The 15,469-nt window shown below is 39.9% G+C and overlaps 1 protein-coding gene across 10 annotated transcripts in view; it reads left to right on the forward strand.

The window, feature by feature from the left end:
- The window catches only part of Trim37 (tripartite motif containing 37), a 136,512-nt gene that overhangs the window by 34,541 nt on the left and 86,502 nt on the right, over positions 1-15,469 (forward strand). For all 10 annotated transcript variants that reach the window (XM_006983207.4, XM_042282543.2, XM_042282550.2 and 7 more), the window contains exons 9-11: positions 5,934-6,058; positions 12,633-12,683; positions 15,193-15,274. In XM_006983207.4, coding sequence (XP_006983269.1) covers positions 5,934-6,058; positions 12,633-12,683; positions 15,193-15,274 — 258 coding nt within the window. The remainder of the gene's footprint in view (positions 1-5,933; positions 6,059-12,632; positions 12,684-15,192; positions 15,275-15,469) is intronic.

Here is a 15,469-nt window from a genome sequence, read left to right on the forward strand (position 1 = left end):
TTTTGTGAGACAGGATCTTGACACATACTTAGCCCATGCTGTCCTGGAACTTGCCATGTAGCACAGAATGGTCTTCCTCTTATCCCATTGATTCAGCCTTCCAAGTGTTAGAATCATAGGAGTGTGTCCCATATGCTGCACAATAGTCCAGAGTCTGTTTTATCCCTGACAAAGAGTTTATCCCTAACTGGCAGCCTTCTGCTGGAGGAACAGGGTCATTTTAGACCAGCTGCAGTGTACTGAGTGTCTGAGGATTTATGCATTTTGTTTTAAACAACTGCTGTTAACCATAATACATGTGTTGAAAGTATGTGATTTGATACGTTTGACAAATGTGTACATTTTTAAATCATCACTGTTGTCACAATGGTGAACATACACATTTATTTTTATACATCTTTGTATTTTGTTCATCTACCCTTGTCTCCATGTAACTTCCAATTTGGTTTCTGTTGTAAATTGATATTTTTCTATAATTATATGAAAAAATGGACTCCTAAACACTCATTTTATGTTTAACCTCTTTCAGCAAAATTATTTTTGGGTTGCATTCATGGTGCTGAATGCATCAGTAATTCTTTCATTTTTATTGCTTAGTATTCACTTTTTATAAACATCACATTTGCTTTTCCATTCAACTGATTATGTTCATTTGGGTGGATTATAACAACAAAGGCTTGTTTGGGCCTGTTACATTCTTGTACAAGTCTTTCCATGGATATATATTTATTTTCTTGTTATGTCCACTTAATACAGATGGCTGAATCAAATGGTAGATGTCTGGAAATAATTTTTTAAAGTAATTTTCAAAAATTATTTTTTAATTATTTAATTAAAATTACTTTTAATTTTTAAAAAAAGTTTGTTTTGTTTTTAATTATGTGTGTAGTATATCTGTGTGTGTGTGTGTGTGTGTGTGTGTGTGTGTGTGTGTGTGTGTGTGAGTGCAGAGGCCTGAAGGGGTTGAGTCCCTCTGGAACTGGAGCTACAGGTGTTTGTGGGTCCTGGGAACTGAACTCTGGTCCTTTTCAAGAATAGTACATGCTACTAACTGCTGAGCCATCAGCCCCAAGTACAGCCCTTTATTTTTTAAGTAATTGCAATGGTCTTCTGATTAAAGTTGCCTATTTTATGTTCCTACCAGTATTGTTTGGATTCCTTTGCAATACTGCTAGCACATGGAACAAATCTTCTTAATTTTAGTTGTTCTCATGAGAGTATCTAATGGCTGTAACTTCTGTTTACCTGTGACAAATAATGTTGAGAATCTTTTTTATGCTTACTTGCCATCCATATTGTTTGCAATTCTTTGTTGTTTGTCTTAACTAGGATTATATTAGCTTTCTTTTCTGTTACTTTGACAAACTAAAAGAAAGAAAGGCTTATTGTCGTCATACTGTCCAGAGGATTTGGACCATGGTCTAGTACCTCTGTTGCTTTTGGGGCTATAGCAAGGCAGTATGTATATCATGGTGCAAGAAACCTGTTTAATGCCAGGCCGTGGTGTCGCATGCCTTTAGTCCCAGCACTCGGGAGGCAGAGCCAGGCGGATCTCTGTGAGATGGAGTCCAGCCTGGTCTACAGAGCGAGATCCAGAACAGGCTCCAAAGCTACACAGAGAAACCCTGTCTTGAAAAAAACAAAACAAAACAACAACAACAAAGAGACCTGTTTAACTTGTGTCACTTGTAACAGTTAGGAGTGAAGAGAATGGCCAGGGGTCCAACACTCCCTTAAGACATGGTCTAATTCTGATCCCTTGGGCTTCAGCTTTTTTTTTTAAAGATTTATTTATTTTTTAGTGCATTGGGGTTTTGCCTGCTTGTATGTCTATGTGAGGATGCCAGATCCCCTGGGTCTGGGGTTACAGACAGTTGTGAACTGCCATGTGGGAATTGAATGTAGGTCCTTTGGAAGACAGCCAGTGCTCTTAACCTGAGCCACCTCTCCAGCCCGGGCTTCACATCTTAATGTTCTGCCACCTCTAGTAGCTCTATAGGTTGGTGACAGTTTGTAGCACCTGGCCCTTTGGGTAAGTTGAGTATCATCCATAGAGAATTTTAAAGTTGTATTTGTTTGTTAGAGCTGCCATGATAGAGCCCCACTGAATGGGATCTTGAACAACAGAAATGAATCTTGTCATAATTCTAGATTCTGGCAGGTCAAGGCCAAAGTGCTAGTGGGTTTCATATTTCCTGAGGTCTCTTCCCTTGGCCGGTGGGTAATGTCCTCATCGATGTTTGTGTGCTGAGAACTCTGGTTGCTTCGCTTGAGCTTAATCAACTCATCCTCAAATACAGCTGAGAACTAGAGGTTTAGGCCTCCATCATATAAAATTGTAGATGATGAGAGATACAGATCAGCCCACAATAATACATAGTTTTACAAAGCTGCCTCATGATCTTTATAGCCAGTTGAAACAAGCAGTGATAGATACTATTCCAAATTGTAGTGTAAAGTGCTAGAACTTCAGACTGATTTTGTTGAGTTCAAAACCCATAGTCTTTTAACTGCCATACATATTTTACTATATTAAATTTCTCATTCCTTTTTATAAAGGATTTATTTTATATGGTATGTATGTCTGAGTGCCTGCATGTATATATGTGCACCACGTGCATGTCTGGTGCCTGAGAGGCCAGAAGAGGTAGAATCCCTTGCAAGTGAAGGTATAAGCTATTGTGAGTCACCATGTGGGTGCTGGGAATCAAACCCAGGTCTCTGCAAGATAAGCAGGTGCTTTTAACTGCTGAGCTATCTCTCCAGCCACAAAACCAAAAAAAAAAAAAAAAAATTCTCATTCTTTATCTCTGACTTAATATTTCAGGAACTGATAGGATTGTGTGTATGAGATATGTGTATGATATCAGCATTTCTTTTTTTTTTTTTTTTTTTTTTGGTTTTTCGAGACAGGGTTTCTCTGTGTAGCTTTGCGCCTTTTCCTGGAACTCACTTGGTAGCCCAGGCTGGCCTCGAACTCACAGAGATCCGCCTGCCTCTGCCTCCCGAGTGCTGGGATTAAAGGCGTGCGCCACCAACGCCCGGCTTGATATCAGCATTTCTAGTGGCCATATATAATTAGAAATGCTTGTTGTTAAAGGAGTATCTGCTCATTAATATATAGTATATAATATATAATATATAAAGTAGTTTAACTATATCAGTGTGAAAATATATGCTTTTTTAAATTAACACTAAAATAGGGAAAGTTGATTAAAATCCTATAAATTTAATGATTTAATTGTTAAAATGCAAGCAAACCTAGATTCTCTAAAGTTTCTTAATTTTTCAAACCTGCTTTGAAACTTAAATTTTTTTCTTTAAATTTATTTTATATGTATGTGAGAATTTCTGCTTATGTATGTATCACATGTGTGCTTGGTGCTCAAGGAGGCCAGAAGAGAGAGTGAGATCCCCTGTAACTGGAGTACTAGAAAATTGTGAACCTGGGTCTTCTGCAAGAGCGATAAATGCTCTTAACTGCTTTTACTTGCAAAACAATCTCTCCATTCCCTATTTTTAAATTTTTAAAAAGATTTTTTGAGATAGAGTTTCATGTAAGCATAGGTTAACCTCAATTTCGTCATGTAACTGAAGGATGTCCTTAAATTTCTAATCCTCCACCTCCCAAATGTTGGGATTGCAAATGTGCTAGCAGGCTCAGTTTTCTGCTCAGTTGTGGGGTGAACATAGGGCTCCTTTCTAGATTTTTGAGACAGGGTTTCTCTATGTAATAGTCCTGGCTGTCCTGGGGGAACCTGCTTTGTAGAACAGACTGCACAGAGATCCACCTGCCTCTGCCTCCTGAGTGTTGGGATTAAAGGTGTGCACCACCAATGCCTATTTTATTCTTAATTTCATTCTTTTTTCCTTTTTTTCTTAATCTTTTTTTTGGTAAATTTATTATTTATTATGTGTACTGTGTCCTGCCTGCATATATGCCTGCATATCAGAACAGGGCACCAGTTCTCATTATAGGTGGTTGTAAGCCACCATGCGGTTGCTGGGAATTAAACTCTGGACCTCTGAAAGACTAGCCAGTGCTCTTAACCTCTGAGCCATCTCTCCAGTCTAATTTCATTAAATAACCAGATTGATGTTGTTCGAATCTTGGGTGGTCTTTTAATAAAAAATCCAGAGTCAGATATCAAGGTGAAAGCTGAAAGATCAGAGAAGCAGAGCGGCCAGCCGCTAGTTCTTACCTCTATAAAATCCTCAGTCTAAAGAGAGTGAGTTCCTGTTTTCTCACGCCTTATATAACTTTCTCTGCCCAGACATTACTTCCTGGGATTAAAGGTATGTGCCACCACTGCCTGGCTCTGTTTCCAGTTTTGCCTTGAACTTAGAGATCCAGATGGATCTCTGCCTCATGAGTGATAGGATTAAGGGTGTATGTTACCACTGCCTGACCTTTGTGTCTAATCTAATGGCTAGCTCTGTCCTCTGATCCTTAGGCAAGTTTATTAGGTACACAATATATCACCACAATTAGCTTTGTAATTATCCACTGTTTTTTTTTAATATTATTTTTAATACTCTTTAAATGTAATTAATTAAAAAAAAAACAAGCTAGGCAGTGGTGGTACACACCTTTAATCTCATCATTTGGGAGGCAGAGGCAGGCAGATCTCTCTGAGTTTGAGGCCAGCCTGGTCTACAGAGCGAGTTGCAGGACAGCCAGAGTTGCACAGAGAAACCCTGTGTCTAAAAAAAAAATATATATGTATATATTAAATTATTAGCCCTTTTCCTTTGCTTCTTCTAACCCCTCCCATGTTTCATCCCTTCTCCTCCCAAGCTTTCCCCATATTGGTAACTCCTTTTTCATTTTTATTGTTGTGTATGTGCGCGTGCGTGTGTGTGTGTGTGTGTGTGTGTGTGTGTGTGTGTGTGTGTGTGTGTAGTACATTTTTGGTTTTTGTGTGTATGACTTTGAAAGACCCTAACCCTTCAGGCTTATACCCTCAAGCCCCAGGAAATAAGGAACTAAAAAGAAAACTAGTTCCAAGGGCCACCTGACTCAATCACTACTCAATCACCCCTGTAACAATGTAACAATGTAAAAAGATTTCTGTTAAGAGATATGCTCAACTGTGACTGGGATAGTTGCAAGTGTTCCAGGAAGGACCACTGTGACTTTTGTGTAAACTCCATTCCTGCCCTGATACCCCCCTTGAGGTTTCAGGAAGAATGTACATGCAGACGTGACTGTACCCACTCTGTGATCAGATCATGATCTTGTGAAACGAAATTGTATGGGAATTGTAATCTTACGGCTTTTGTGGGTTTTTCCTTTAAAAGCCCCCATGGGGCTGCAGTAAGATGTGACTCTTGCTCCCAGGACAAGAGTTTGCCTGACTGTACAGCCGCTTCAATAAAAACCTTGTGCTGTTGCATCAACTGGACTGGAGTCTGGGTTCTTGGGGCGCCCCCTCGAGAAGGTAGTACCCTGGGTCTGGGGTCTATCAACTTCAGGTCTGAACTTTGTATTGGACAGTAGTTTAGGGGGCTCATTCCTTGGAGAGGCTAATTCTTCTCAACAGTCATTAGTTGCCTGGCTGCTCTGAAACTGACTATGTAGACTAGGCTAGCCTTGAACTCACAAAGATCTGCTTGTTTCTGCCTTCCAAGCAACAAGATTAAAGTATGCACCACCATACCTGGCCTCAAATTTTCTTAATGAAAATTCTTTTATTTATTTTGAGACAAGATTTCACTGTGTAGCCCTGACTGACCTGGATCCTGATATGTAGACCAGACTGGCCTGGAACTGTGGTGTGGACTAGTCTGGTATAAAACTCAAATCTGCTTCTGTATCCCAAATCCTGAGATTAAAGGTGTGGGCTACCACACCTGGCCCTTTTCATTGAAAAATTTGAAGTGCCATTGAACAGTGTTTTTGTTGGTTGAGATACTCTTTTTTCCTCACATAGCTGCGGTCTTGCAGTAAGAGTGAGCTGATATCTAAGAGCTCAGAGATCCTAATGATGTTTCAGCAAGTTCACCGAAAACCCATGGCATCCTTTGTTACCACACCTGTTCCACCAGACTTTACCAGGTATGACAGTTTTAAAATTGTATTTCCATTTTAAGTTTGTATATAAAGGTATATACTTCAATAAGCCATTTTTCTTTTTCTTCCTTTTCTTTTCTGTCTTCTTTTTTTTTTATTATTAAACAGATGAAATGTATATTAATTAAGGAAACATGAGAAAATATTCTGGAGCATGGAAGGGGCTCCAAGGGATGCTGAATAAGCTTTTTTCTTAACTCATTTTAAGAAGTGGTCTCATGTAAACAAGGGTAGTCTTATTTAAACTCACTATGTAACTGAGGCTGGACTTGAACTCCTGATCCTCCTGCCTCCACCTCCCAAGTGTTGAGGCTACAGGTGTGTGCCAACATTACTAGCTAACCATCTCCTTTTAAGGTACTTAAAAGTAATATAGTGTAGTGAACTCATAAATCTGTTCCCAAAATCCATGATAGGCCTTTGAGCTGGTTCAGTGGGGCTCTTTGACTACACGGCCTGAATTGGATTTCCCAGAACCTGCTGGGTGGAAAGGAGAGAGCATAACTCTAGGGATGTGATGGGCTCATGCTTTTCTTGTAAAGGGAAACTGAAAGGGAATTAGACACAGTTTTCTTTAACTGGAGCTCCATTTTCCACAGAAAACAACTAATCTTACTGACTTCGTGGGTGTCTACTCTCCTTCCTTTCCTTTGTGTGTGGGGTAGGAAGTGGTTCCTGGACGCTGTGGTACCCTCAGCTGTGGTGCCCTTGAGGGCGAGAGGACAGCTTGAAAAGTCTCTTCTTTCTCTTCACCATTTGGATCTTAGGAATTGAATTCTGACGGTCTGGTTTGGCAGAAAGTGCCTTTACTGCTGTGCCCCTCAAAGGCCCTATTCATTCTCTTATTTGCCTTTTAAATTAATGTGTATCTTGTTAATCAAAACTTAAAAGTACATAGAATACCAAAAAGTTATGTAGGTGACATAGAATCTCCAGATTTTAAAAGAAGTAGGAGGAAGCAATTAGTAGAAAAAGTTTACAATCTTGGTACCTTTTTTGATTTTTCAGCTTGGGCTGAATCTTCAAATTCTCAGCAGCATACATAGAGTGACATTGTGTCATTAAATTATTTTAAAAATTAATTTTTATTACCCCAGAGACAAGGTCTTATTGTATAGCCTTAGCTGGCCTAGAAATTGCTGTGTAGAGCAGGCTGATCTACCTCTGCCTCTTGGGTGCTGGGATTAAATTCATACACTACACCCATCCTAGATTAGTAGTGGTGGTGGTTCTCCTCCTCCTCCTCCTCCTCCTCCTCCTCCTCCTCCTCCTCCTCCTCCTCCTCCTCCTCCTCCTCCTCCTCCTCCCTCTCCTCCTCCTCCTCCCCTTCCTCTTCCCCCTCCCATCCTAGATTAGTTGTTCTTTGTCCCTCCCTCCCTCCCTCCCTCCCTCCCTCCCTCCCTCCCTCCCTCCTTTCTTCCTTTCTTCCTTTCTTTCTTTTTAGTTTTGGTTTTTGAGGCACTATTTCTTTGTCCTAAAACTCACTCTGTAGACCAGCCTGTCCTCAAACTCAGCAGAGATCTCTCTGCCTCTACCTTCTAAGTGCTGGGATTAAAGGCGTGCACCACCACCACCACCACCACCACCACCACCACCACCACCACCACCACCACCACCACCACCACCACCACCACCACCTCCCGGCTAAGTGGGTCTTATCAGTGTAAAGATCATTTGTGATTACCTCAAAAACTCAGGATAGCAGGGAGGAGAGATGGCCGAGCGGTTAGGAGAACACTGTCATCCAGATGTGCCTAGTTGAGTACACAATATCAGATGGCTCACAGCTTCTTATGACGCCAGTCTGAAGGGAGCAGATGCCTCTGGCCTCTGAGGGCACTTGCAGATGTGTGTATAAACCCAGACACACTGTACACAGAATTTTAAAAAAGTAGATCCTTTTAAAAGTTGTCAGTTTAGGGCTGGAGAGATGGCTCAGTGCTTAAGAACACTGGCTCTTCTTCCAGAGGACCTGGGATCAATTCCCAGCAACCACATGGCAATTGTTTGTAACTCCAGTTCCAGGGGATTTGCTGCCTTCACACCAATGCACATAAAATAAAAATAAATTATTTAAAAGAAAGTTGTCAATTTAAAAAATTTTCACTAGTAGAATATCACTGAGATTACTTGACATGAAGTTTCTGTGTGTGTGTGTGTGTGTGTGTGTGTGTGTGTGTGTGTGTGTGTGTGTGTGTGTGAGAGAGAGAGAGAGAGAGAGAGAGAGAGAGAGAGAGAGAATTTGCTGAGCCAGCAATGGCAAAATACAACAGACTGGTTGCTAAGCCAACAGAAATTTATGTTTTCGTTGTTTTGAAAGCAAGAAATCCAAGATAATAATGCAAACAAGAGTCTGCAAGTCCTCTTAAGTTACAGACAGCTGCCTTGGCCTTGTTTTCATAGGACATTTTCTCTGTTCGTGAAAGGAGAGAGATGAGTCTATGGTGCTTTTAATTCTCATGTGCATATCACTTTCCTTGTATTAGGGCCCTGCTTCCACAACTTTGCCTCGTTTATCCACAGTGACTTCTCTTGATGTCATTCTGCAATGTAGGATAACATTGTATGTACAAATGGGCACTTGAAGGGTTCTTTTGTTTGTCCCTTTGTTTTGGTCTTGTTGTGTTGCTCTGGTTGGCCTCAAGACTCATTACTCTAGTCCTCTATTTGTTTGGTGCTAGAGATTGAGATCAGGGCTTCCCAAATGCTAGGCAAATTCTACAACCAGGCTACATTTGCAGTCCTCAGAAAATGTGGTTTGAATACAATGAGTAAAACCCCACTACAGTTTGGGAACCATTGACAGGTAAATTCTCATCCTGTTACCACTTTGGGCAACTTACCAAGCAAGTAACAATGCTTTCCAGCCTAATAATTAAATGTTGAACTTTCCTTGCTTGAGAATCAGTCTCTTTCTCTCTAGTAATTCATTCCAGCAAATAAGATGACCAACTATGGAACACCAGCATTCATTGATATTGGTACAGACCAAAGTTTAGATGTGCAATGCAATCTTACTGTGCTTTTATGGTCATGAGACTGGATGGCTTTTACTTCCATCTGCTAATGATCATTAGAGTGGAGTAGAAAAGACTGTTAATTCAGTGAAATATTTATGACTGTATGCCTGGCACTGTTGAAGGTATTACATAGAAAACGCAGAAGAATAACAAAAGCTCACTGGGTAAGTATTCCACCTTGAATTGTTTAGTATATCAAATGTTTGTTACTCATTTTTGTGTGTAAAAGAGACATATGTATCAGACATTCTGAAAAGCAGAACTCATGTAGTGGAAAAGACTTTAGGGACAAATTGTTTGTTGGGGCCGTGTTGTGTAGCAAGACTTACCCTAGGGAGATGCAACACACTTTCCCCAGATAGGAAGCCCATGACAGACCTAAGTACAGTTACTACCAAAGTCCAGCTTGGTGACCCAGTGAGTCTTACTGGGGTTAATTACAGGAATATGGGCAAGGGGTTACTTAAAGGAGCAAAAATGACTCAGTGACAATTGTATCACCAAAGCCCACCCCAGCATGGGTGACAGCTCTCAAACCTGGGAACCTGGAGCACAATGCACAACTCAATGGGTTGGGTTGTGTCTTTTCCAGGTCAGGTGGCGTAGTTGATCTGAATCTCGTCCAGACAGCTCTGCTGGTCTCTTCTCCTTCCAGGAAGCTGGGCTTCTCTAAGGATCTTCTTTACAGTTTGGCCTTTCTGAGAGTGACTCTCAGGGGTCTATTGTTTACTCTTGGGAGGGAGAGGCCTAGTAAATCTGGACAGTTTCAGGGACTTCCTGAAGCTATTTTGAATTCTTTGTTTTAAAACACTTTCCTGGGAGATGAAATACCTCAAAATTGGAGGAAATTGCTGCATAACATTGCATCTCCCCTGGAAAAGTCACCTAGCAGACTGGTGGTTTTGTTTTGCTTTTTTCTTTTAAGACTACTTTATAGAACAGAGCGTGGTGGTGCACACTCCTGTAATCTCAGCTCTTGGAAGTTGAAATGGGCTGATTGGTCATCCTGGACTACATGAGATTCTATCACATAAACAAAACTCATAAAAGAATAGTCTATGTGTTTATGAATGAAAATAATACATTGGAGAGACAAGGGAGTTATTTCAGCCAGAATTTGAAGCGTTATTTATTATTGGGCATTGTAATCAAAAGACAGCTTAGGTATCCTCAGAGAGGACATAAAAATAGAGGAGGTTGTCAGTTCATAATCATCTCAGATATCTGGGAGAAATGGTCAAGTTGGGAAGGGAACCTAGATTTTATGGAGCCCATACGGTGGATGCCTTTGGGTCCCCCCTCTCCTTCCCTTTGTTCTGGTGTTCTGCTCAAGTCAGTGGTCTAAACATTTAAAGATATGTTACTTGCAGATTGCCTGGATAGAGATAGTTTGAGGTTACTCTCCCATATTCTGTGAGAACAGATGAATTGACACTACCGTGACATGAATCTGTTTATAATGACCAGAGGAATCTCATGAGGAGAAATAAGGGAACCAGTGAAAAGCTAAGGCAGTGCTGAGAACAGAGGTCAAGGCTGGTCTGTGCTGTGTACTGCATGCTTGTGTCTACGGAAGTTCCACAGCACTTACATGTATACTACTTGAAATACACATGTAGTTTGCTGGTGGGTTTTTGTCAACATGACACAAATCTGGAGAGATCTGGGAAGTGGGAATTAAGTTGAGGAAATTCCTCTGTCTCATTGACCTCTAGGCAGATCTTCAGGACATTTTCTTGGTTAGTGATTGATGTGAGAGGGTTCAGGTTACTGGGTGGGGCCACCCATTGGCAGGTGTTCCTGGGCGGTATAAGAAAGCAGACTGAGTGAGCCATGGGCAGCAGGACAATAAGCACAATAAGGCACTCCTCCATGGTCTCTGCTTTAGTTCCTGCCTTCCAGGTTCTTGCCCTGAGTTTTCAGCCTTGACTTTCCTCAGAGATGGAGTACAATTGTAAGCTGAATTAAATTCTTTCTTTCCCAAGTTGCTTTTGGTCATGGTGTTTATCACAGCGGTAGAAACCATAAGATATGTAGAAATATCACAGTGTCCTGGGATAGATATGAATTTTCTGGGCTCTGGATCTGGGTTATAGCAAACACAGCACATATCACTGGAATAAGCACATAGCAAAAGAAACAGCATGTAGATCAGACAACAGGATTGTTTGAAGTCTTTACATTTTGAAGGATATAGTGAATTGGTAGGTAAACTGACCAATTTGTATAATTATATATTATCTAGGGTGATAGCCAAAAACATACTACTTTTGGTTGAAATTTGAAGACTGTTTTGAGATGATCTCTTTAGAGTTCTCATTAAGTTTGTGGTCTCTTAAAAAGATTTCCAGGTATTAGTTACATTGGTCTTGCTAATTGGGGTTTTGTATGTTGGGTGATAAGAGTACATAATTGGGAAACATTAGAGCAGGCCTCTGGGTATTTGACTTCTTGTGAAGGAGTAGTCAAGATTTATTAGGCACAAAGATGTAGAGGTGTGGCATGTGAGTATTCTAAGAAGTGCCAGCCGTTGACTGGGGACTTGATAGAAGTGCTTGACAAGATCAGTTTGGATAAAAAGTGCATTTTCCTACTCTGGAAAATAATGACATCTGTTTGGATAATTCATTCTTTTATTGATTTGGGGATAGGACCTTATATAGCCTAGGCTAACCTCAGACTTGCTATTTAACTGAGGCTAGACTTGAACTTGTGATCCTTTTGCCTCTACCTTCTATGAGCTGCATGCATGGTTACCATATCAACTTACTTAGATAAATTTTAGAATAATTTTTATTTGTACTAAACATGTTCACCTGGCAAACCACAAATTACTGTAGGTACAGTCTATCTGAAGGTATGGTGAAAATGATTTTCAGTCTATGTTGTTCACTTTATAATCATACTGAAATTATGACTACATATTATAATACTGTGTACAGTTCAGCTTTATGTTAAGTGATGTTTCAATGACAATGCCACAAGCTATCCACATGATCTGAGGGTGATTAGGAGCAAGATATATTATCCTTCAGCTCATCCTCTGCTTCCAGGTTAGTTCTCCTTAGACTTAGAGAAGGTTATATGGAATTGAAGCTACTTGATGTCATCTTACCTTGCCAAGAATGTGGTACTGTGCTAAGCCATCTCAGTTTCCCTTCGATTATATATTCTAATCTTCTAATAAAAGTATAGGAGAGCTGGAGCCATAGCTTAGTGATAGCGTGCTTGCCTAGCATGCTTGAGGATCCCTACAACTAACTATACAAAATAACTGAAGTGTATAGTGGGTATTTGCTAGTGAATAACCTTGAAGTAAATGTTTGCTCAATCTCCATTCTAATTATTTCTAATTATAAACTTGTTATGGTTTATGAACTGCTTTGATTTAATGCTGTGCTTAATAAAGACTTGGAAATATTTTATAGGTACTACTGCCTTCTAGTTTTCAAAATAATACCAAGGATCTTGTTTTGTTTTTTAACTAAATGGAAATTGTAAATTAAGGTAATTGATGTTTTCATCTTGTTTCTTTTTAGTGAATTGGTACCATCTTATGATTCAGCTACTTTTGTATTAGAGAACTTCAGGTAAGAGGTTTTGAGAACACTGGTTTTTTTCTTGTGTGTGTGCAAAGTAAGAGCCAAGATGGTCTTACTATGTGGTAGGAGTGAACTAATGAAGTCCTTAACCAAAGTTTCCTATTAGAAGCAGAGCTGGTTTGGAGTGTACCTGCCGAGATTCATTTCTCATCTCAAAGGGCAGAAATGTTTGGATTTCAGAGTTTAAAATGTTTGCACATAGAGCTGGATGTGGGAGTGCACACCTTTAATCCTAGTACTCTGGAGGCAGAGGCAGTCAAATCTCTGAGTTGAGGACAGTCTAATCTACAGAACTAATTCCAGGACAGCCAGGACTACACAGAGAAATCCTGTGTCAAAAAAACGGGGAGAAAAATGCACATAGATAATGAGATATCTTGGTTACATAAGGTTCAATCTAAAGCAAAATGTATTTCTGTTTCATGTATATATTATAGCACATAACTTAAAGGCAATTTTATTTCATGCAGTATCTTAAGGGACTGTGCATGAAGTTGGGCATACATTTTCTACCTGACCTCTTTGTTGGATCTTTTTTTTTTTTTTTTGTAACAGTCCTGGCTGTCCTGGAACTCACTCTGTAGACCAGCCTCGCCTTGAACTCAGAGATCCACATACTTCTGCCTCCCAAGTGCTGGGATTAAAGTCGTGTACCACCACACCTGTACCAAAAGAAATAATTTAAAAAGAGAGCACACTTTGTTTTTGTATAAAAGAAATAAAAATTGTGGAAAAAAGGCTGCTGGGTGCCTGTTTTTCTATGCTAAAAATGAAGAGTTATGGACAAGAGGCCATTATTGTGCCGGCCGGTGTGGCACATGCCTTTAATCCCAGCACTTGGGAGGCAGAGGCAGGTGGATCTCTGTGAGTTCGAGGCCAGCCTGGGCTACCAAGTGAGTTCCAGGACAGGCTCCAATGCTATACAGAGAAACCCTGTCTCAAAAAACAAACAAACAAACAAACAAACAAAAAAGGCCATTATTGTAAGAAATACAGAGTCTCTTTTGTTAAATTACATGGGTTTTTTTTGACTTTGCTAATTTTCTCTAGAATTAGAAACTTTAGTCAATTGTCTATCATCTATTCCCGCCCCCCTTTTTGAGACAGGGTCTCACTGTATAGCCAGCTAGCCTTGGAACTTGCTATGTAGACCAGGTTGGGATTAAAGGAATGCACCATCATACTGCCTTAGAAGTAAATATATGAAATCACAAAGACTTTGAGAGAACAGGACAAAGGAAACTAAAGATATGAGATCTTTAGGAAATAATGGGAATAGGTGCTGATAACTAAAAAGCCATTTATTTTCCCCCATGGTGGTGCTGGTGCTGGCGCTGGTGTGTATGTTTAGTATGTATAATTTGTGTGGCTTCATGTGTGGAGGTCAGAAAACAACCTTAGGTGCTGGCTATCTTTTTTATTTTTATTTTTGTTTTTTAGTTTTTTGAGACAGGGTTTCTCTGTGTAGCTTTGTGTCTTTCCTGGAACTCACTCTGTAGCCCAGGCTGGCCTCGAGCTCACAGAGATCTGCCTGCCCCTGTCTCGTGAACGCTGGGATTAAAGGCGTGCGTCAGCACCAGCACCACTCGGCTATCTTTTTTATTTTTAAATTATGTGTATGTGTGTGTCTGTAAGTATACCCTGTGTGAGTGCAGGTGCTCAAGGAGTCCAGAAGAGGGTGTCGGATTCCTGGAGCTGGAATAACAAGCAGTTGTAAGCTACTCAATGTAGGTGCTAGAAACTGAACTTAGGTATTCTGAAAGAACAGTAAATGTCCTAGAATCTTTGCAGATGCATTAGGCTGGCAGGCCGTCAAGGCCCAGGGATGCATCTGTCTCAATCTCCCCAGTATTGCGATTGCCAGTGCAAGCTACCATGCCTAACAGTTTTTAACTTAGGTTCTGGGGCTTGATTTTGTGTTTGCTGAGGATCTTTACTGCCTAAGCTGCCTCCTCAGCCCATTTTGTTGTTTTTAATGATATAACTTTGTAGCTAAAAGCCTTGCTGAGTTTTCCCTACAAATATTAAGGGTTGACACACATTCTTATTTCTCCAGTAAAAAAATTATGCTATTCAGAAGTGGTCTGTTTTGTTTGCTTAATCATTTTGGGTCCTTAATATTGAGCTAGGGCTGTGCACATGTTGAACACAGGTTGTACCATTAAGTTATTTCCCATGTTTTTGTTTTTGAAGTAGTAAAGAATGCTTACTGAAGCAGAGTTAAATTTGGAATATTGAGTTTCCCTTAGATGGCAGTTTTTGAGTTTTTGTTGGGTTTTAATACAACTTAAAAGATACTGCTGAGTATTTCAGTATCATTAATTCATAATGTAAGTATATCCATGCTTATTTAGTGACAGTGTGACTTGTTCAGCCACCTTCTGTTGTTCAGTATTTTACATATGAGCTTAAGGTATGTAGTTAGTTTTTGGTTTTGCTTGTTGCCATTTCATAATAGTTTTGATGTTGGAATTTGGTTGGTTTTCTTTCTTTTTAGCACTTTGCGCCAGAGAGCAGATCCTGTTTACAGCCCGCCTCTTCAAGTTTCAGGACTTTGCTGGAGGTTAAAAGTTTACCCAGTAAGTTTTCCATATTTCTAAATTGTCAACTCAATTTTGAACTTTTCTTTATTGTTTTGAACTATACTAGTTGACTTAATAGAGGAGTATGGAAATTAGCAATTTTCTATTTATGCCATTTATTACTAAATTTGTAAAAATATATGTTAAATATAAATATATAAGCTCCAACATTACTAAATTTTATTACTGGTC

The sequence above is a fragment of the Peromyscus maniculatus genome, chromosome 8 (assembly GCF_049852395.1).
Source record: "Peromyscus maniculatus bairdii isolate BWxNUB_F1_BW_parent chromosome 8, HU_Pman_BW_mat_3.1, whole genome shotgun sequence".
Taxonomy (NCBI): Eukaryota; Metazoa; Chordata; class Mammalia; order Rodentia; family Cricetidae; genus Peromyscus; species Peromyscus maniculatus.